Source organism: Magnolia sinica, chromosome 14, assembly GCF_029962835.1.
Source record: "Magnolia sinica isolate HGM2019 chromosome 14, MsV1, whole genome shotgun sequence".
Taxonomy (NCBI): domain Eukaryota; kingdom Viridiplantae; phylum Streptophyta; class Magnoliopsida; order Magnoliales; family Magnoliaceae; genus Magnolia; species Magnolia sinica.
Genome location: NC_080586.1, coordinates 9,948,588 through 9,970,572, shown reverse-complemented (window position 1 = coordinate 9,970,572; position 21,985 = coordinate 9,948,588). Strand labels below are relative to the sequence as shown.

Genomic DNA, 21,985 nt, shown 5'->3' with positions numbered 1-21,985 from the left:
ATCAAAACATTATTGTTACCACCGTTTCTTCCAGCATAATATTTTGATCTGCATCATTTTTAGCTCGTCTTAAAAGTTTATGTCATATGAATAAACGATATAATATGCAATACATACTTCAGGGTGGGCCCACAGTAAGGGCTGTAAGCCCGAGCTGCACCTACTGCTCTCCCCAATCATTACTCTACAAAGTAAACTTCCAAACGACAAGCCTTTACAGCATGGTTCCTTATTGAATCTTAGGTGGGGCCTGTAGTGGTGTTCGTGAGAAATCTGCCTTGCCTGTACGTTTTGTGAAATCATTTTAGGCCATAAGGTTAAAAATGAGCAGGATCCAATATCACAGTGTGCTAAGAAATGGAAGATTGAACATGCGGAGTTGAAATTTTCTAAATTTTGTATCAATATTTGTGTTTTCCGTTCATCACATGGGAATGAAGTTATAAATGGCAAGGATGGTAGGTAAACATCACTATCCATTGCAGCTTGGTTTCAAGCTTAGGAATTTCTTACCCACCCTTTTCTTTCCTTTTCAACGAGGCCGACTTAGTTTTGGATCTTTTGATTTTTCATTTCAATTATTAAAATGATCTCACAAAACGGATGGAAGTGGTAGATTTATCACAAACGTCTGGATGGCCCCACCTAAGTTTACAGCGCACGAGCGTTATGCGTAACGCTTTCGCAGTGAATCCGCGAATCCGCGTCCACTTCCAAACGCATGCAATATCCCTGTTCAGCCGGAGCGCTGCGCTTATGCCACGTGGCATGCAATCGTAGGCCAGCCTTTTTCAGGCGTGGGAAATTCCCATAGGAAACCACGTGAAATACGCATCACATGTTGATAAACCGAGAGTCGTGCAAACATATCTCCCGTTCGTACTCGACGGATGGAAAGCAAGATGGAGTGCGCAGTACGCACCATTTCGTATTATAGCGTAGTTGCCAACTCTGATCGAATGTATATGCATTGCATTAAAAAGATTTTCTCAGGCCGATTGCGGTCGCACGACTCCGTCAAATGAGAATTACATGATCCGCAGTCCTCATTTGCATACATCATACACGGACTTTAATTCTGGCAAGTGGAGTCCACAGGCCATCAATCCAGACCGTTAAATTATTGTATCACACTGTCGATGAATAATTATTGAAAATAATTCTACGTAGAATTTCTTAGATTTTAGATTTTTAACCTACAGATAGACGGTTAAGAAAATATATACAACGGTAGTCTGCATTCAAATGAAAAAAATCATACTATTGAAATTTATGTTCCGAAAATCAAGGATATTTTTAAAATTGTCCATCCATGGGGTAAACTAACAGATGAATGGTCTGGATTACTGAAAAGTGGGCCCCACATGTCATAATTTAAAAGCCGTGTATACAGTGCAAAGATGCGGCTTACGTATCATACAGCGTCCTCCAACAGCGAAGGCGATTAGATTAAAATAAGAGGGAGGGGAGAGAGGGAGAGGGGAGAAGAGGAGAGAAGCCTCAAAACGCAGTTCTGCAACCCCAATGATGCAGTATCTTTCATGGCTTCTCTACCCTTTCTCCCGATCTTGTCCCCATCAAAACCGTAATTTTCCTATAATACCCTTCCCACCCTCCCTCTCTCTCCGTCTCTGATTTTCGGTTCCTATAGAAAGGAATTCTCAGCCGTTCTCGTTATTCTGGCCATGCGACTCTGGTTCTCTGCGATTTCCCTCTTGATAGAGGAAACCCTAGAAGTTTCCCAGAATCCTAGCTCCCCTCGATCTCTCCGTTCGAATTCCTGCAATGGCCAGCGAATCACACGCTCCTAGCACCAGAGGCCTTCTCTGCAATGCCGGTGCTGGTGCCGCTGCTGGTACGTTGAAATCATCGACGTTTCTTCTTTCGTTTTTCTGTTTCTTTTGAAAATTTCTAGTAGAATTTGATCAATGTTTAAATTGCTGCCACCATATACAATTTCTTGATTACTATTTATTTATTTAGGAGTTATTGCTGCTACATTTGTTTGCCCGTTGGATGTTATCAAGACGAGATTTCAGGTGCATGGCTTGCCGAAGCTCAATAATGGCAGTATCAAAGGTTGGCTTCTTCTTCTTCTTTTCCCCCCTCATTTCCTTTGTTTATGAAAAATGGAAAATTTGAGATATATATATATATATATATATATATATATATATATATATATATATATATATATATATATATATATATATATATATATATATATATATTTGTTTGATGAATTGGTCTTCTGAATTTGTTGAATGTCCTTTTCATTGAATGCTTCTACCAGCATGACTGCTGGATCCTAATTCTTTACATACCAATCTTAAGGATTGTTGTCTACCATCTTTACGCTAATTGCCCTGTTGGTTGTCTCACTGCCACACTATATCAGTGACCACAAGTGGTTTATCTTTTAGATGGGCGGATGTTGGGGTGCTCTATTCTGTCTGGAGGGATTCAGCTTACCGGTCTCTAATGTTTTTTCTTCTCTGCTCTCTAGTTGGAATTCATGAAGTATTGATATATCCATTGCATGAATTAACTTACACAAAAATGCATGTTCTAGTTTCTAGAAATGGAACATGTTTTTTGAATTTGTGGCATGAAATCAAGTGGAAAATAATCATATTTCAAAGTTTGAAGAGTTGGTTTTCCTCAATTCAACGACTCATAAAACTGGTGATCAGTTTATTATGTACATATTGGATGCGGCACAGGTTCTTTCCCATCATCTTATTTGGGACTCTCGCTATGCCTAGGAAAACCCCCCAAGCACTTACGGAACAAAGTTATAGAAAGATTCAAATGGAAATTATCTAATTGGAAAGAGAGATTATTAACTCTTGCTAGGCACATTACATTGATTAAAGCATCACTATCAAATTTACCTCTATGCTTTGTGTCTCTCTTTAGATGCCCGAAGTTGGTGATAGAAAAATTCAACAAATTGAGGAGGGACTTCTTGTGGTAGGGTATAGAGGATAAGCACAAATTTCATATTTTGAAATGGGAAGAGGTATGGTATCCCCTAGCCGATGGGGGAGTGGGTTTGAGAGATCTTGCATCAATGAATGAGGCTTTGCTTCGTAAATGGCAGTGGAGATTCGGAGTCAAAGAAGATAAGCTTTGGGGGGAAGTCATTGCTTGGAAGTACGATTTGGAAGAAAGGAGTTGGGTGACCAAGAAGTCATCATTATATCACACTTCGGCTATTTGGAAGGCTATATCCTTGGTGGCCCCATTAGTTATGAGTTCTTCTTCATTTAATCTTGGTGACGGAGCGCGGATTCATTTTTGGGAGGACTCTTGGTGCGGTAGTAGGCCTTTAGCGGTGGATTTCCCCTCCTTCGCATTGTTCTCTCTCGAAAAGAACATCTCAGTCCAAAGGTGCTTTTCATTTGGAGGTGGTAGGGGCACATGGTGCCCTCCATATAGAAGGGCTCTTTCAGATTCCAAAGCAGAGGAACTCACAGAATTATTGGAGCGTCTCTAACTCTACATTCCTTCTCCGGATTCGAGTGATTCTTTGGTTTGGCCGGCAACTCCTTTTGGTGCATTTTCATTAAAGTCATTTTATAACATGATCCAACCTTAGAGGAATCTCCAAAACAACATCTACCTGTTTGAATTCTAGTCCTATGGGGCCCCTCCTAAGGTAGCATGTTTCGCATGGTTAGCGGGCAGGCAATGGATCCTTACGATTGACAATCTACAAAAGCAGGGAATGATCCTTCCAAATATTTGCCTACCATGTATGAGGGATGCAGAATTAGTCGACCATCTTCTAATCCATTGCCATTTTGCCAATTGGCTTTGCAGCCATATTTTGGAATTTTTTAAAGTGCAATGGGTTATGCCATATTCAGTTCCAAACTTTTTCCAGGCGCGGCATGGTATCTAGCTATTGAAACATTGCCTTCTTCCATGGAGGTTGAGCCTTCTTGCATGCGTTTGGAATATATGGGGTGAGCATAATGCACGTTGCTTTGAAAACAAGTGTCAATCATGGGATCAAATTATTTGGAAGTAAAAGAGAGATGTATCAGATTGGGCTTTGAATATTCATCGCTTTGACTCTAACATAGCTCGCTCCTTTTTGGGCTTCTAATATGTTCTCTTGTATTCTTTTAGCTTGATTGATGATGATGATGATGATAATAATAATAATGACAATAACAATAATGTCTTTCTCTGCAACCTTGTGGTGAGGTAGTTAATGCAGTGACATTTTCACACCGGGCTTGAGTGGGGTGGCTTGTGGGATGCAGTCACACTTGATGTGGGCGGCCCACGGAACCCATGTGATTTGGGGCCTGTGTGAGGCGGAACCCATACGATTTGGGGCTCGTGTGAGGCGGAACCCATGGATTTGGGGCCCACGAGGAGGGTTCGGTTGAGGACCTAACCCATGAATGTGGGGCTTGGGCTATGAGATAAATGGATTAATTCACCATGCTCTATCAATTCGAGCTTTTAGAGCAAGTGGTTAATTGTCCCGCATCAAATTGGTATCAGAGTGGGAGGTCTCGTGTTCAAGACTCCTCACCGGGGGTGATTAATGCGGGGGCATTTTCACATTGGGCTCGAGTGGGGTAGCCTGTGGGATACGGGGGCACACTTGAGGTGGGAAGCCCGCAAAACCCATGTGATTTGGGGCCCACGCGAGGTGGAACCCATGGATTTGAGTCCTGGGTTACGGGATAATTGGATTAATTTACCATGCTCTATCAGTTCGAGTTTTTAGAACAAGTGGTTAATTGTCTTGCTTCAGTGGCATTGAATGAAGTGGATGCATTCTTGCTTAGACAAAGGCTGGCGGCAAATTATCTTCTTCTTTTCTAGCAACATAGTCATCAGAGGCGGCTGCCAACATCATTCAATGGGCAACAACTAATTTGGGTTGTGGGAACTCACCTCTTTTATCTTGGAGATAATCTTTAGTTCTTATCTTGGGAATTGTTTTCTCTAATATTATAAGGGATGGCATGCCAATGAGGTGGCCTATAGACTCACTAAAGAGGAAATGACATGAGGGTCACTTATTACCACCCATTTTTCATACATCTTTTATCTTCCTTAGTATTTGCTTGAATGGTTTCTTAAAATTCACTTTCAGATCAGGGAATGCCCATTATTGGAGGCATTCCCATCACTAGCCAAAGTTACGGCAGATTTGAACGTGACCGTAGGTCGATGTTTCACATGGTTTGGCGATTATGTGGTGTGGACACCCTAGTGTTGTAGAGATTTATCAGAGATCAAAATGGAGAAGCTTCTTTGTCTAATGGAATGGTTACATCGGTTACAAGTGGTCTCAACTCTTGAGCGATGACTCTATATTGTGGTCATTAAAAACTCAGGTTGATTTTCGGTTCGGTCTTTTTACAGGTCACTTGGCCAATGAAGTTCCAGTGAAGGATGCAGTGTTTTGTTGTATGGTCCAACGGGGTTGCTCCGAAAGTCACAACATTCACATGGTTTGCATGCAAGAATAGTAATCAAGGTGTTCCATATCCATTATCATAATGGCCATGACTGTTACGCAATACCTGGGTGAAATGGAGTAGTTGGTTTTTTGAGACTGTATCAGCCGTTACGGTGGCCATAAAGGCCATTACGAGGCATAACGACTGTTACTCTCGTAATGGTTGAAAAACGATCACTTTTTTTTTTCCAATTTAAATTCCTCTCTCTCTCTCTCTCTCTCTCTCTCTCTCTCTCTCTCTCTCTTTTCACTTTTCTCATTCCAAAAACTCTCCTACATCATTTTACAATAGATTTTGACCACTCTTACTATAACTTTTAAAATTAAAATTGTAGATTGAAATGATTCGAGCAAATAGAAGCTTATGCATTTTTTCCCCTGATTTCTAGTTCTAATGCATGTTTGTGATGTGTAAACATTAGAAACACAATCATATTAAAAAAATAAAATAAAATCACTAGACAGCCCAATACAACACTCTCGCCAAAGAGTGGACCATTACACTACCATAAACATGTTCAAAACAAAAAATAAATATGTATTTGAAATATTTACATTATTCTTGATTATTATTATTATTTTTTTTTCAGAATTTTTTGGGCAAAAGAAAATTTTTATCTGTTACGGGGGTCACGACGGTCGTTACGCCCCCATATCGGCCGCTATGGCCAATACACGTATTGGTAATGGTGGTGACCGTTACGGCCACCGTTACCAATATAGAATACCTTGATAGTAATTTCTAATCGTTGTGCTATGTGTATGAGAGGGGTGGAATTGGTGGACCATCTGGTCATTCTTGTGCTATGTGTATTAAGGATTTCCATCAAAATGAGTGGTCATTCTTAGGTGGGATGTAATGTGTCTCTTTTTTTGAGGCATTGTGCTCTCCTTAATAAATTATCATCACCTTTCAAAAGAAAAAAGGAAAAAAGAAGAAGGAATTCTTGCATATCCTTTTTAGAATCGTTCCTAACAAATTTCTTACCATAGAAATACGGTGAACCTCACAATTTTTGCACCATGGCTTAATGAATGGTTCAGATCGACAATAGGTCAGCCCGTGTGTCATTTAAAGATTTGGGAACATTGTTAACATGTCCATGAAATGGGGACATTACCCACCCCGTGCCATTTAAAAGGTTTGGGGACATTGCTAACGTGTCCATGAAGATGGGGACTCCACATCCATTAGATGTGGGCATGTGTATTGATAATCCAAAATCACAGTCAACGTTGATTGAGACTTGTTTAAACTTGTGGTTTGAGACAATTACACCGTAAAGATATTGCTCAATATACAATATAATTCAGCGTATGGTTCAAACATGTGCAACTAAGGCTAGAGACAACTCTAGTGAGGGAAATTTTAATCGTGGTTGAAGGGCTTGAACTGAGGGTATTAATGCAGGGGCATTTTCACACTGGGCTCGAGTGGGGTGGCCTGTGGGATGCAAGGCACACTCGAGGTGGGTGGCCCGCATAACCCGTGGATTTGGGGGCCATGTGAGGCGGGTGACTCGTGTGAGGCAAAACCCATGGATTTGGGGCCCGTGAGGGGGTGGAACCCATGGATTTGGGGCCCATGAGGAGGGTTCGGCCGAGGACCTACCTCATGGATTTGGGGCCTAGGTTATGAGATAAAGGGATTAATTCGCCATGCTTTATCAGTTCGAGCTTTTAGAGGAAGTGGTTAATTGTCCTGCATCAGGTATTCTCTCGACTTTAGAGGGGATGCAAATTTAAAGTGCAATGGTGTCAAACCCACTTAGAAAGCAAGCATTTGCGTGGTTTTTTATGACTAATTAGAAATGAAAATTATCATAGTGGATAACCTTAAGAAACAGCAGATGCCATTGCCTAATAGTGCTAAATGTGCCGGAAGAACATGAATCACTTGTTTCTCCACCATGATATGGCGAAGGATTTAGGGGTCACTTCTTCCATTTTGCCTCTTTTAGTTGTTTGGGTCTTAAATGGCTCCCTTTCAAGACTACCAAGCAAATTCTTGTTTCTGTAATTACAAGTTGAGCAATGTCTTCTCTGCCATTTAATGGTTACTCATATGATGATGTTTTTACTTGTTTGGAGCGTGAGGGCCCCCGATGGTTGGTTCTAGGGTGGCTTGGATCAGTTTTGTTTTTGAGGTTTCTTTTGGAGTTGCATGTTCATTTGTTTTCTTGAAGGCCTTTTGCCTCTTTCTTGAGAAAGTGACAGGAGGATCACTGTTTCTCACCTCCTTTCATTCTTCTCACTATTTATTTATTTGAAAATTGAAGATTTTTTTTGAGGGAGCCAAAGGCTCGAGAAAATAGAAAGACAAAAAGAAAAATAAGCCAACCCAAAATTACAAACTCCACTCCTTAATACAAGAGAACACACCTTTCTACACTGTGGTTCCTAGGGTTTCACTCCTATCCCCGGAACATGTCATTCCTTCCAATCCAAATACACCAAAGAATGGCCAAATAGGCAGGATGCCAATTCCTCCTTTCTTCGGAAGAGGGTCCCCCTATGTGCCAAGACCCAAAAAAAAAAAAGATGCTCCATGGAATTTGGCATCACCCATGGCACCTTAAAGGCTAAAAAGATGCAGTCCCACGCTCCCATGTGTAAGGACTGATGAGAAAGAGATGTGCCACTGATTCCCCTTCTTTCTTCCAAAAGAGACGCATGTTATCCCTCTTACGGAGATTATCCACTGTCAATATCCTATTTCTTCCTGCAAGCCACACAAATGTCGCCACCTTTGGAGGAGCATGGTAGCGCCAAATAAACCCTATATGAGAACAACTTATTCCAATTTAAAAAAATATAGCTAGCTGGAATGACTGCATTCAAATAAACAACACTATTTTTTTTAAATTGAATCAGCAAGAGGTGCACCACTAGTGACCTCAGTTTCGCACTCCTACTATCAGCTGCCCACTTTTGCTATCAGTGGTATCAGAGCCTTGTTGAAGGTATCCGGAGCCTGATTTAGATGATCCAATAGTTCCTTCCAACTATTTCGTTCATTCCGGACTTATCTACGGAATCAAATTTTCAATATTCAATCTCCAGAAGGCGGTATAAGGAAAATATTATATATTTTTATAAATGGCCAACGGAAATGCGCAGGTTATTATTCCGAAGCTCACCAAAAGCAACTACGACAACTGGTGCATTCAAATGAGAGCACTACTAGGTGCTCAGGATGTTATGGATATCGTTGAGGATGGCTACTCCGAACCAGTCTCCAAAGAAGTAGAAGTTGCTTTGGAAGAAGCACAAAAGGTACTCCTCAGATCCGATCGGAAAAAGGATTGCAAAGCAAAGTCCATCATATACCAAGGACTTGATGAATCCACGTTCGAGATCATAGCATCTGCCAAAACGTCCAAAGAAGTCTGGGAGACTCTCTACAAAACACACAAAGGTGTTGACAAAGTAAAGAAGATTCGTCTCCAATCTCTTCGAGGTGAATTGGAATCTTTGAAAATGAATCTCCCAGAAACTATTGCTGATTATTATACACGAGTTATGATACTTGCAAACCAAGCTTGAAGATAAAGGAGTAAAGTGTATCCTTGTTGGATACGGTGACAGAATTATGGGATACAAGCTCTATAATCCCATCACCAAGAAAGTATTCTTCAGCAAGGATGTCATCTTTGAAGAAAATGAATCCTGGAACTAGGATCGAATTGAATCCTCCAAAAATGCAGAGGTAATTCTTGAAGAAGAAGAAGAGCATGATCAGTCGAGAGAAGTGGTTAGAGAACCACAACAGACACCTCCATGCCGTTCCCCTTCAGCACTAAGGAATGAAGCTTCATCATTAGAGGAACGAGAATTTTCAGATATGAGACCTCGTGGTTATCGAAGCTTGAATGATGTGTATGCAGAAACAATGGATGAGGACATCACTTTGTATTGTCTTCTGATGAGCAGTGATCTAATTAGCTTTGAAGAAGCTAACAAAGAAGATAGATGGAAGAGAGCAATGGATGAAGAAATTAGATCCATTGAAAAGAACAAAACGTGGGAGCTGACTACTCTACCAAAAGACCGCAAGACCATTGGAGTAAAATGGGTCTACAAGACAGAGAAATGCTCAAGGAGAAGTCCACAGGTACAAAGCAAGGCTTGTAGCAAAAGGATACAAGCAGAAAGAAGGAATTGATTATGGAGAGGTTTTTGCTCCTGTTGCCAGACTTGAGACCATCAGACTGCTAATTACATTAGCCGCTCAAAACAAATGGAAGATTTATCAGCTAGACGTAAAGTCAGCATTTCTGAATGGATATCTTGAAGAAGAAATCTATGTGGATCAACCACCTAGATATATGAATAAAGGCCAAGAAGATAAGGTATACAAGCTGAAGAAGGCATTGTATGGTTTAAAGCAAGCGCCTCATGCATGGAATACAAGGATTGATGATTACTTCCAAAAGAATGGATTTGAGAAGTGTCCTACGAGCATTCACTATATATGAAGGAGTCAGACGGAAGCTTGTTATACGCATGTCTATATGTTGATGATCTGATCTTCACCGGCAACAATTCAGGTATGTTTGAAATTTTCAAAAGGAACATGATCAAAGAGTTTGAAATAACTGACATTGGCCTAATGACACATTTTCTCGGGATCGAAGTTGTGCAAAGTGAGAAAGGAATCTTCATCTCCCAAAGCAATTATGCAAAAGGAATTCTGAAGAAGTTTGGAATGGAGAACTGTAATCCTGTCACTACTCCGGTAGAAACGGGATTAGAGTTAAGAAAGAATGAGCAAGGAGATGTTGATTCAACTTATTTCAAGAGTCTGGTTGGAAGTTTAAGATACCTGACATGTACCAGACCAGATATACTTTATGGAGTCGGATTAGTCAGTAGGTTCATGGAGACTCCTGACCAATCACAGTTGAATGCAGCGAAAAGGATACTTCGTTACATCAAGGGTACCATCAATGATGGTATGTTCTATACTTCTAGTGAAGCTTGCAAACTGGTTGGTTATTCTGATAGTGATTTGGGAAGAGATTTGGATGAAAGAAAGAGCACAACAGGATTTATGTTCTGTATGGGAGATACAGCATTCACATGGACATCAAAGAAGCAATCGATTGTAACATTATCATCATGTGAAGCTGAGTATGTTGCTGCTAGCTCACCTGTCTGCCATGGTATATGGCTAAGGAATGTTATGAAGTATTTGAGATTTCCACAAAATCATCCTGCAGAGATCTACATTGATAATCGTTCAGCAATTGCACTAGCAAAGAATCCAGTGTTTCATGAACGAAGCAAGCATATTGATACTCGATATCATTTCATTAGAGAGCATGTGAAGAACAAAGAAGTTGAATTAGTTTCTTGCAGGACGCATGACCAGATTGCTGATATTTTTACAAAACCCCTCAAACACAATGTGTTTACAAGATTGAAGGCAATGCTCGGGATGATGAAGTTTGAAGAGACAAGTTTAAGGGAGAATGTTGAAAGATAAACTTGTTGTAACAAGTCAGTCCGACTAATCAGCTAGTCGTTGCTGACTAAGTATTTCAACCGTTGCTGAAAGAGTCTTTCAGTTGCTGTTTAGTTGAGAAAAAAGTGGAAGATATTTCAGCCGTTGTTGAATGAGTCTTTCAATTACTGTTTAGTTGAGAAAAAAGTGCAAGGAAAGTGGAGTTGGTTTTTATTTTCAGCTATTTATGTATTGCAGCAGTCCGTAACTTGTATGTGAGTGAAAGTACAATAAAAGTTTAAAAAAATAGTGTTGTTTATCTGAATGCAGTCATTCTAGGTAGCTATATTTTTTTAAATTGAATCGGCAAGAGGTGCACCACTAGTGACCTCAGTTTCGCACTCCTGCTATCAGTTGTTTGACATGGTATCAAAGCGGAAGGTCCTATGTTCGAATCTCGAGAGCAGCAAATATGCCTCGCTAATATATTATTCTCCCACGGGGGGTCAGGAAAATCAGGTCCGGCCCAGGGACCGGGAAATTAAGCCCGGCCTATTTATGGTTTGAGTGTCCCTCCACCTTCGTCAATATGTTCCTATGTGGAGTTCCCACCTCGCACGTGCAGGGGGGTGTTGAAGTGATAAAGTCCCTTGATATACATTGATACACCACACTTTGAAAGCTTAAGCTTTTGGAGTGAATGGTTGTTTGACATGGTTCCTGGATGTTCGAAGCCAAAATTTGTCTGTAGTTCTATTTGAAACCTAGGCCGATCGGACACATTGAGACTGAATTTAGAGTTGATATGGGTGAGATCTAATTGGTCTCTCCAAAATGGTGAGCTTCAAGGATTTAAAGTGATGCAGAAGGTTGGAGTTGGATTCTTTGAGAAGGCTCATCCTATTTGGGGTTTAGGGTTTAGGGTTCATCCTATTTGGGGTCCTTTATAGGAGGAAGGGCATTGACAAAATGCTATCAAGTGGGTTTCATCGAAAGAATCCGAACTTTGAATATAATCCTTCATTGCTAGTGATATTGTTGTTTAGAGTCTGTCATCTAAGTTGAACATCTCATTTTGTCATTTATGAAGAGACAATGGTTTGTTGACTCTATTTCCAAAGTGGCATTTGAAATTTTCTCTGTATTGGGGAATAATTACCATTTTTGAAGTGTAATAATTTTTATTTACCCTTTTCTTTTTAATAGAACTTCTATATTTATAAGATTTACCCATCTTTTTATGGTACTTGCTATAAAAGAAAGAAAGAAAGAAGAAACAGTGAAGTGCACCATGTTTGGAAATCATACTATTTATTTAAATTATTGTCCCTTGTTTCTTGATTTTAGGTACTAGGTTTTCAATTATCGACATACCCAATTTGTTATTCATCTTTGATGTGTAAATGCACCCTTGCTAATCGTGTTATGTTTAGTTTTTCAAAACGCCTATGTGTGTATTAATTTCTCTATGGTACCAGGTAGTCTTATAGTTGGGAGTTTGGAACAAATATTCAAGAAGGAGGGTATGCGTGGCATGTATCGTGGGCTTTCACCAACAGTGTTAGCATTACTTCCAAACTGGGCTGTGAGTTTCCCTACTATTCCGAGCTAGTGCCTGTTAGTAAAGTTGTTAGTTGCATATTATTATAGGTTGTTCTCTTCTCGGTTTTTGTGATCTCAAGAAATTGAAGTATGCAAACATATGTTTCCTTCTTTTTTTAACGCAAGGAAAAACACTTGAAATATTACTATTAGCATGACTAAAATGATCATCGTGATGGTTAAAGTTCAATACAATGCGTACAATTTTATATCCTTTTATTCTATTTACCTTTGGATTGTCCTCATCGAAGAATGTGATCTTGAATTATCATATGTTGTTATCTCCTTCTCCTACTTTATCTTTAGACCATTCATACACAGACTTGGATGCATGTGCACACACGGGCGATCCTAAGGTCCTATTCTTGGTGAATGAGAAAGTGGTCATATCCCTTCGCACCACTTCAATCTAAGTTCTTTTATGTCTTCCTCTCATCCTTTTCTTCAAGCGCTTCAACCCTAGTCATTGTTCCCCTCCTTGCCAGCTGCGTATACGATATCAATAATATCGGTATTGCACCTAGCTGATACAAAAACCTACTGAAGTTCATGGCTTTTAGGGTATCAGTGATATTACTGTGATATATCGCCATGTATTGCTGATATTGGTGATGCATTGCGAGATGTTGTCAATAATATCAGTATTGCACCTAGCCGATACAAAACCCTACTGAAGTTCATGGCTTTTAGGGTATCAACGATATTACTGTGATATATCGCAATGTATCGCTGATAGCGGTGATGCATTGCGAGATATTGTCCATATACCTGGATGTATTGGTGATACTGGCAATAGGAGACCCAAAAAACTTAATAAATAAATAAATAAATGCTTGGTTTTCCTCTTCGCCTCCTCCTTTCTTTGCTAGGTCTCTCTCTCTCATCCCCCCCTCCCCGAATGGTTCCAGGCTTCCTCTTCTTCTTCTTCTTCTTCTTCTTCGTCTTCTTCTTCCTCTTCTTCTTCTTCTTCTTCTTCTTCCTCTTCTTCTTCTTCTTCTTCTTCTTCTTCCACACCATCCATACATTTTGCAAGACCAGTTTACAACATGAATGAGGCAGATCAAAGCTCAAGTAGGCCACGCCACATAAAACAGTGGGGATTGAATGCCTACCATTGAAAACTTCTTGGGGGCTATGGAAGTTTTGGATCAAGCTGATATTTGTGTTTTCCCTTCATCCATGTCGGTGTGTCCTTGTGAATAGTTTGGATGGCAACTAAACATTATGATGGGCACTACCCTAGGAAGAATTCAATGGTGGGTGTCATTGTCCCCATTGCTTTTTGTGGTGATCTGGCAAAATGGATGGACGGTGTGGATATAACAAATACATCATGGTGGAGCCCGTGGAACTTTGCCATGTCAACTCACCACTGAGGTCAGTGGTGTGCACCACACTACTCACAAGTTCAGGTTTTATGGTTGTAGGCTTTCTTTTCTTTTCTTTTTTTTTCTTTATATATATATATATATATATATATATATATATATATATATATTATAAAATTGAAAAGATTCAAAGTCTTTAATGCTCCGGCAGTGTCACCCTAGGTTAGGCAAGTGAAGGGTTGGTGGCTCAGGTGAGCCCCACATTGATGTTTATGCGAAATCCACTATGACCACTGGTTGCATCACTCCATGCTAGGCCCAAAAATCAGCCCATCCATCATTCAAATGGACCACAGTTGGAAACAATGTACACGGCAATGCTTGCCCTCCAAACTATTTTCATTGGTGTGGCCCACACAAATCACGAATGAGCCTAATTTTTAGGACCTATGCCTAAATTTTGTTGTGTCATCTAATAGTTGGAGTGGATTTCATATAATCATCACAGTGGACCCTTTAAAAATCAAGGGTGGAAATCTCTACCAACTGTTTCCTTTGGTGTGGCCCACCTAAATCACCGGTCAACCTGATTTTTTGGTCTTGGGCCTAATGTGAGATTACACATCTAATTGTTAATGTGGATTTCACATACCATATCATGGTGGACCTTGTAATAAATAGAGAGGGTGTCCCTAATTTGGCTAATATATTAACAAAAAAACCCACCCTGATATGTATGTGAGATCCACTTTGACCATTATATTTGCAATCCCACTTTAGGTCCTGGTCCAAAAAATCAGGCCAACTGTGATTCAGGAGGGCCACACCAAAGGAAACAATTTGGAAAGACATCCCCCTTGATTTTTATAGGGCACATCGTGATGATTATATGAAATCCATTCCAACTATTATTTGCCACACCAAAATTTATGCATGGGGCTCAAAAATCGGGCCTATCGGTGATTCAGGTGGGCCACATGGTCCAAGGGAAATGGTTTAAGGGTGAGAGTTCCCCTTTACACCGTTTCCAATGGTGCCCACCTGAATCACAGATGACACTGATGTTGAGCCCTAGGCCTAACATAGGGTGATACTCCTGGTGTTTGGGGTGGATAGCTACCCGCCCCTTTACTAGTCAGTTGAAAATGTTTTTGAAAAACATACCCAAGTCCTCTTTAAGGGGAGTTGCAATAATCCGTACTTGTACACATGTTATATATTAATTCAATTTAAACTATTTAAATTGTCAAACCACGGTCACTAAGTCACGATCCCAAAATCTTATTGTTTGTTTCAACGATCCTGACCTTTGATTTATGGATGCTTGTTTATTGAAGCAGGGCCGTTGGATATTTTCATTCTTAACTGTCCAAGAAATGTCCACCCATCTTGTCATCTGATGAACTGATGAAAAAATAAACCTAATTTTTGGGTTACAAGACATAATATGGACAATTTAATTTCAATTACTTGTACGCCACGTGTGCAATTTTTTAAAATAATTAATTAGTTGTGTTTTCATACATGCGTGCCTTCTATGATTTATAAATTTTATTAGTTGATTTTGAATATAGTTACATCACACTGTCAGACAGCACATAGTTGAGGAACCAAGGAAACTTATTATGAGCACTTCTTTTTTTTAGAAAAATAAAATAAAATCAAAGTGTGTAATGATGTCTTTTTTAACATTCCCTGAAGTTTCATTGAAAAATTTGACCAATTTCTCAATGTTTCCCAATGTTTCTAAAAATCAGCACAACATTATGTAATATATCCGACATTTCCCATGCAATAATCGATATGTTTCCGTATCCCAATGGTGCGATACATCCATCGATGCCAGTACTGAAAACATTGCTTACTAGACCTGCGTTCTTGGTTGCACCTGATCGAACCATATCATTTGTTCTCCATCATTTTATCACCTATTGGGAGTGCTCCTAAACTGCTTGACCTCATTCTTAATTCTGTTCTTCCTAGTCTTCCCACAAATCTATCTTAACTCCCTCCTTTCTGCAACACTCAATCTCTGCTCCCACTGCTTGCTTACTACTCAACATTCTGCCCTAACAACATTGAGTATTATAAAAAATTTCCTAAGTTCCAAAGGGATGCAATAATCACATAACACGCCGAGGGCACCTCCACTAAATCCACTAAGTTATGATTCCATTGTAAATCCTCACATTCCCCCTATCCTTTTAAACAATAGAGCCAAGGTAAAGATACAAATTGCTTCCAGGAGTGTCCTGACCATCAATTTTAATTAAAGCCTCACCTTTACAACTGTTCTTATTAAAGTTGTATTCCAAATACTTTGTCTTGGTGGTGCTAATTTTCGAGCCTCTAAATCCTAAATCCATGTGTTCCGCCCTCTCGTGGGCCCCAAATCACATTGGTTCCGCCTCGCATGAGCCACCCGCCTCATATGGGGCCCAAATCACATGGGTTTCGCAGGCCGCCCACCCCGAGTCAACCCACGGGCCACCCTACTCAAGCCCGGTGTGAAAATGCCCCCGCATTAATTACCCCTTGTGTGAAAATGCCCCCACATTAATCACCCCCGGTGAAGAGTCTTGAACACGAGATCTCCCATTCTGATACCAATTTGATGCAGGACAATTAACCACTTGGTCTAAAAGCTCGAACTAATAGAGCATGGTGTATTAATCTCTTTATCTCATAGCCCAGGCCCCAAGTCCATGGGTTTCGCCCCCTTGTGGGCCCCAAATCACACAAGTTTTGCAGGCCGCCCACCCTGAGTGTGCCCACGCATCCCACATGCCACCCCACTCGAGCCTATTGTGAAAATGCCCCCGCATTATATCTAGTCTCCATGACCAACACCGTCTCATCTGCAAAAACATACACCAGTTGACCTCATCCTAGGAGTTGTTAATTCATCTATAACAAGTGCCAGTAGGTAACAGCTAAATGCCAACCCTTAACGGAGATCCATTACTACTGGAGACTCATCAATCTTACCACAAGCCATTCTCATTCCTGTTATGACATCCTTTTACATGTCTTGCATGATGTCAATATATTTTTAGACTCCTTTCCTCATCATCCACCAGATAACCTCCCTATGTGCTCTACTGTAAGGTTTCTCTAGATACATGAAAACCATGTCTGCATTCTTCTTCTTTTCCCTATACTGTTTTCCATCGATTACCCAAGTAGAAAACTAGCTTCAATTGCTGATCTCCCTAGCGTGAAGCCAAACTGATGTTTTCATATCTTTGTTTCTTGATGTGGACCATGTTTGGTAGAAACTTAAAAACAGGTTTACATAATTTTCGTTTACAGTAATTGTGTATTAGAGATCTTGACCTCTAAACATAGTCACTGTTAACATGAACTCATTATTATGCATCGGAGATCAGGATCTCGTAGTTACTGTTAATTAAGATGTGATGAACTCATTTTTAGGCGTCTACCAAACGAGGCCTTAATTTTTGTTCCACTACTCTCCCAAAGCTTCATAATGTTATTCATAAGTTTGATCCCCTGATAGTTCTTGCAACATTGTGCATTCTTTTAAAGGGTATGACAATGGGATCGTCATTAATGTAGTCAATACAAGAATTTATCATCCAGAAACAAATGGTCTCCATCAAAGGTATTTTCTGTAGGCATTTAATTTGACTTGAACTGTTCAAACCAGCAAATTTTTCTCGGGATGGAAATTCCCATGACAGAAGGTTTTTTTTTTCCTGATAGTTTTGATACAAAGTTTAGACACTCTCATGTTGTACTTTCTTATTCCTCAGTAAATTTTCTTACTTTTCCGGCAAATAAAAAACCGCATGATCAATACACAGTGTACCCATCTTAATTTGAGAGCCTTTTTATTGGCCTTAGTTTGAGATCATTAATATCATTTTTATGTATTGAAATTTTCTAATTATTTTTATGTTTCCCAGTTATAGGATTTATGTCTAGTGATATGTAGGTCAACTTTCCATTTACCTATTTTTATTGAGCATAATTAATCAACGTCTATGGTTGTGCAATTTAAAGATTTCTCTGATTTTGAACATAGATTACCACTTACTGAGATAGATACAATAACCATAAACAAAAGAAACATATATGAAAAAGGAGCATTTAACTATCAAATTGAAAGCCAAGGCTGTCACGACTCACAAGCAAAGAAACATATATCCGAAAGGAGCACTTGACTATCGAATTGAAAGTCAAGAGTCTTACAAGCAAAGATATTTTCTGTTTTCACTACCTTGTCATTTTATGGTTGTCAATTGGCTGGGCCTGGAGTTGTCTTTGGCTCGGGTTTTGAACTGTTTGGGCCAGGCCTATGCAAAATTTAGATTTTACCTGGTCCGAGTCCAGCCCATTCACAGCCCTTCATGGATTGCATATACTGCCATTGCATGAACAAACTCATTATGTGAAACTTCCAAAAACTCCTTGTCTAAGATTACATATATTGCTATTTCCAAAGCTACAATTATGCTACTCATAACCAAAGGCTCCAGGATTCAGGATTTGGAAGATGCAGGACAATAGTGTGGTAAACCTAGACAAGTGGTAAATTGAGCCATATCATTGTGTTGAGCATCCTTGTGGTTTCTTTATAACTTGTAGGGTTTTGTTATCATGATGCACCAAAACTATGAATTGTGATGATGATCTATACCATCTATGAATTGTGATGATGATCTATACCATCTCAATATATTTAAAGCTTTTAGACCCTTTAAAAAAAAAAAAAAAAAAACGAGTAATGAGAATTTTATTTTAAAAGTGGACAGAACCGCAACAAGGAGCAACAAACTGAGATGTAGCAACTCGGTAAAAACAAGGGAGCATGATCCAAAAAACAAATTGACAGAACTCAGAAGCAGAGAAAAGAAAACTTGACCCGGAGTGTCTTCTGTTTTTAATGTGACATGTAGAGAACATTGTCCTTTGTTAATGCTACAATTAGAAGAAATGTAGCCCTATAACACTAGCTTTGAATCTTATATTCTAGTAATTTTATAATGTTTCCAGCGGGGTTTCTTGATATCTAGAAGTAATTGCTTGAAGAAAATTCCGCACTCTTAAGTGATCCTGTTTTCATCAAATGTGCAGGTTTATTTCACCATGTATGACCAACTCAAAAGCCTGCTTTATTCAGATGGTTAGTTTTTTACAATGTCTTACCCTGATTGTTAATGAAGTGAAGAATCATCAATTGTTCTCTTGACATTTCTGTCGCAACTTATTTAATCTTTTGAATTTAAGTATTAAAATTTTCTGCCTACTTTTGTCTTCCCGTCAAGACTCTCTAATGTGTTGGAAGTTGCATCACTGTAGAATCTGTAGATGGGAACCATCAACTCTCAATAGGTGCCAACATCATAGCTGCTGCTGGTGCTGGAGCTGCAACAACCATTGCCACCAATCCACTCTGGGTGGTCAAGACGAGATTTCAGGTATTTCACATATGATGAATCCTTTGTTTCTTTCTGTTTTTGAAATATCAGGTAGGATAAATCCTAAAGGCATAGATGATGATGATGATAAATTTGACTTACCTGTAGTCATTGCACTTAAATTTGTGTATGGGTTGCTGCAAGTTTCTTCTGGTAATTTTATACTTGCTTTCTTGTCCCAATTGTCTTAGGGGCTGTTATCTTGTTGTTACATGGAAGATTTATGCATTCCCATGTTAACGTTCTCTCTTTGGTAGTGTTTCTATAGATGTTGAATCTTATTTTCTTTGAGTGTCAGTGATTGGTCCGTGAATATTTCTTCTCTTCATTGATCGTATTTCATTTCTCAGATCATTTGACATTTGTAATCCAGTGTTGAACACTTGATAGTGTCTTCTATTCATCCAATGAAGGGATTCTCGATAGTATTCGACTTTATTCGAGCCTCATGGTTTTCTTGCAGTAGATATGGGTTATATTCTTCGTAAATCTTTAGCATTGTTTGCTTTTTCCTTCTTTTTTTTTTTGGTAAATATTTTTTGCTTTCATAGATACTAGAGCATTTTTCTGTATTAGTGATATTATTTGGTAAAGTGGCAATCTTCTTGGTGGTTGATTGTTGGTTGTTTTCTTGTTTCATGATGAAATGAATGAACCTATTTATCTCCAAAAAAAAAAAACTATTTTGAGCAGGGCTGCATTTGCACTAGAAAATCCTTATTCTGGTTCTAATGATTTCTGTGCTCATTAATCAAACGTTGGTTTTGGCATGTTAACCTTTTGACTCTTTTCTTTTGTAGACTCAAGGGATGCGAGTGGGAATCGTGCCATATAGGAGCACGCTGTCGGCTTTAAGGAGAATAGCCCATGAAGAGGGTATCCGTGGATTATACAGGTTGCTTAATCTATCAGATAGTAATAAATGAATTCAAACTGCCAAAATTAGTTAAATGGAGTACTAAATATATGCTCTGAACAGTGGTCTGGTGCCTGCACTGGCTGGAGTCAGCCATGTTGCTATACAATTTCCAACCTATGAAAAGATAAAAGTCTACTTGGCCAAACGAGGTAATATGTTCTCTATTTTCATATTCTACATGTCTATCTTTACACATTTGTTGCCCTCTTGTTGATTACCTGTTGCGGTGTCAGATAACACTACCATCGATACACTCAGTGCAACTGATGTTGCTGTTGCCTCATCCATCTCCAAAATAGCCGCTTCCACGCTAACTTATCCACATGAGGTACTCCTTGATCCCTGCTGCTTTCAGAAAGCAAGAAAACTTTCTTAAGCATCCTTTGGGCCACGTGTGCCAGTGAGAAACTGAGGTGTTAGAGATGTTTTAATAAGTCTCCGAGGAATGCAATTGGCACTATCACATCTCCACTCACTGCACATTGTGTCAATGTGACATGAAGCAAGATCAGTGCTGTTCATCTGGTGGACCCCATTGTATATTGTTCCCTTTGCCCAAAATGAAGCTCAGTTCGGTCATCAGGTGGGTCATGTCTATTTCAAATGTGGATGATTGGTCTCTCTGTGTTTCCACATTAATGGCGCACCTGATCAGCAGACGGGCCTGACTTTTGTTCTGCAGAACACGCACACTGAGGCCTGCATGATGAACAGCCGGACAACACACGCATGCCATTTTGGCACATGTGCCAATGAGAAGATCTGGCAAAGGGTGCCAGTGAGGGTAGCTAGCATCTTTCTTTGCTTCATTTCTGATCTGATTCAGTGATTCCGTAGCAAGTACCAGGAGAACTGACTTGGTCCTCCCATTTCCATCTGTGCCAATGCCCATTTTATCTGCAGGTGGTGCGCTCGAGGCTTCAAGAGCAAGGCCACCATTCCGAGAAGAGATATACGGGCATGATTGACTGCATCAAGAAAGTATTCCAAAAGGAGGGAATCCCAGGATTCTACCGTGGCTGCGCCACCAACCTGATGAGGACTACGCCAGCTGCTGTAATCACATTCACCAGCTTTGAGATGATCCATAGATTTCTAATCACTGTATTCCCTCCCGAGGCACACCCACACACATTGTGACATTTGATTCTACTCCAACTTGGAGAGGGAGCCTTGCTGAGGGAGAAGTCATTAGCCAGCCTGCTCCAGTTTCATGCTGCAGCACCGCGGCCACACATTCATCTGCTGGAGGCGAGTTAATTTATCGACCTCTTGCACTATTTTGCTGATCAACAGTCATGATTGGACTCGTAGATCCAAATTGATGAGGTGATTCAAGGTAACGCGAAAAATGAAATTCTACACCCCTCACTCAAATGTACTTTTCTGAAGTGTGGAAAAAATTGGCCATTGAGCATTGTAACATTTGGCGGTGATGTAATGGGTCTGTTCTCAAGGGGTGTTATATGGATGTGTATCATTTGATGATGACGATAAAGGCAATGGCTATCACAGACCTGTTGAAATTGTGGTCAATCACATTTGATAATCTTGATGACTATAGTTTTCGCTTTTTAAAGGCCACATGGTCAGGAACCTCATGGGTGAATGAAGTAAATAAAAGATGGAAGAGGTAAAGCTTAAGCCTGAAGAATTATTTTCTCGCTTAATGAAAGTGATGCAAAGATTGGAGCCAGTTGTTACTGTGAAGGGGCTGATTCGAAATTCAGGTCATGGGACCCACTGTTATTTCCA

General features: G+C 39.8%; 1 protein-coding gene across 1 annotated transcript; it reads left to right on the top strand.

Annotated features, from left to right (window-relative positions):
- The first annotated feature begins 1,475 nt into the window (after positions 1-1,475).
- LOC131225296 (nicotinamide adenine dinucleotide transporter 1, chloroplastic) lies at positions 1,476-21,766 on the top strand. Its single transcript, XM_058220805.1, has 9 exons — positions 1,476-1,855; positions 1,984-2,079; positions 12,416-12,522; positions 18,968-19,016; positions 19,193-19,311; positions 20,112-20,206; positions 20,291-20,379; positions 20,464-20,558; positions 21,134-21,766. Exons 1-9 carry the CDS (start codon positions 1,786-1,788, stop codon positions 21,368-21,370), a joined length of 957 nt encoding a protein of 318 aa, XP_058076788.1. The 5' UTR covers positions 1,476-1,785; the 3' UTR covers positions 21,371-21,766.
- The last annotated feature ends 219 nt before the right edge of the window (positions 21,767-21,985 follow it).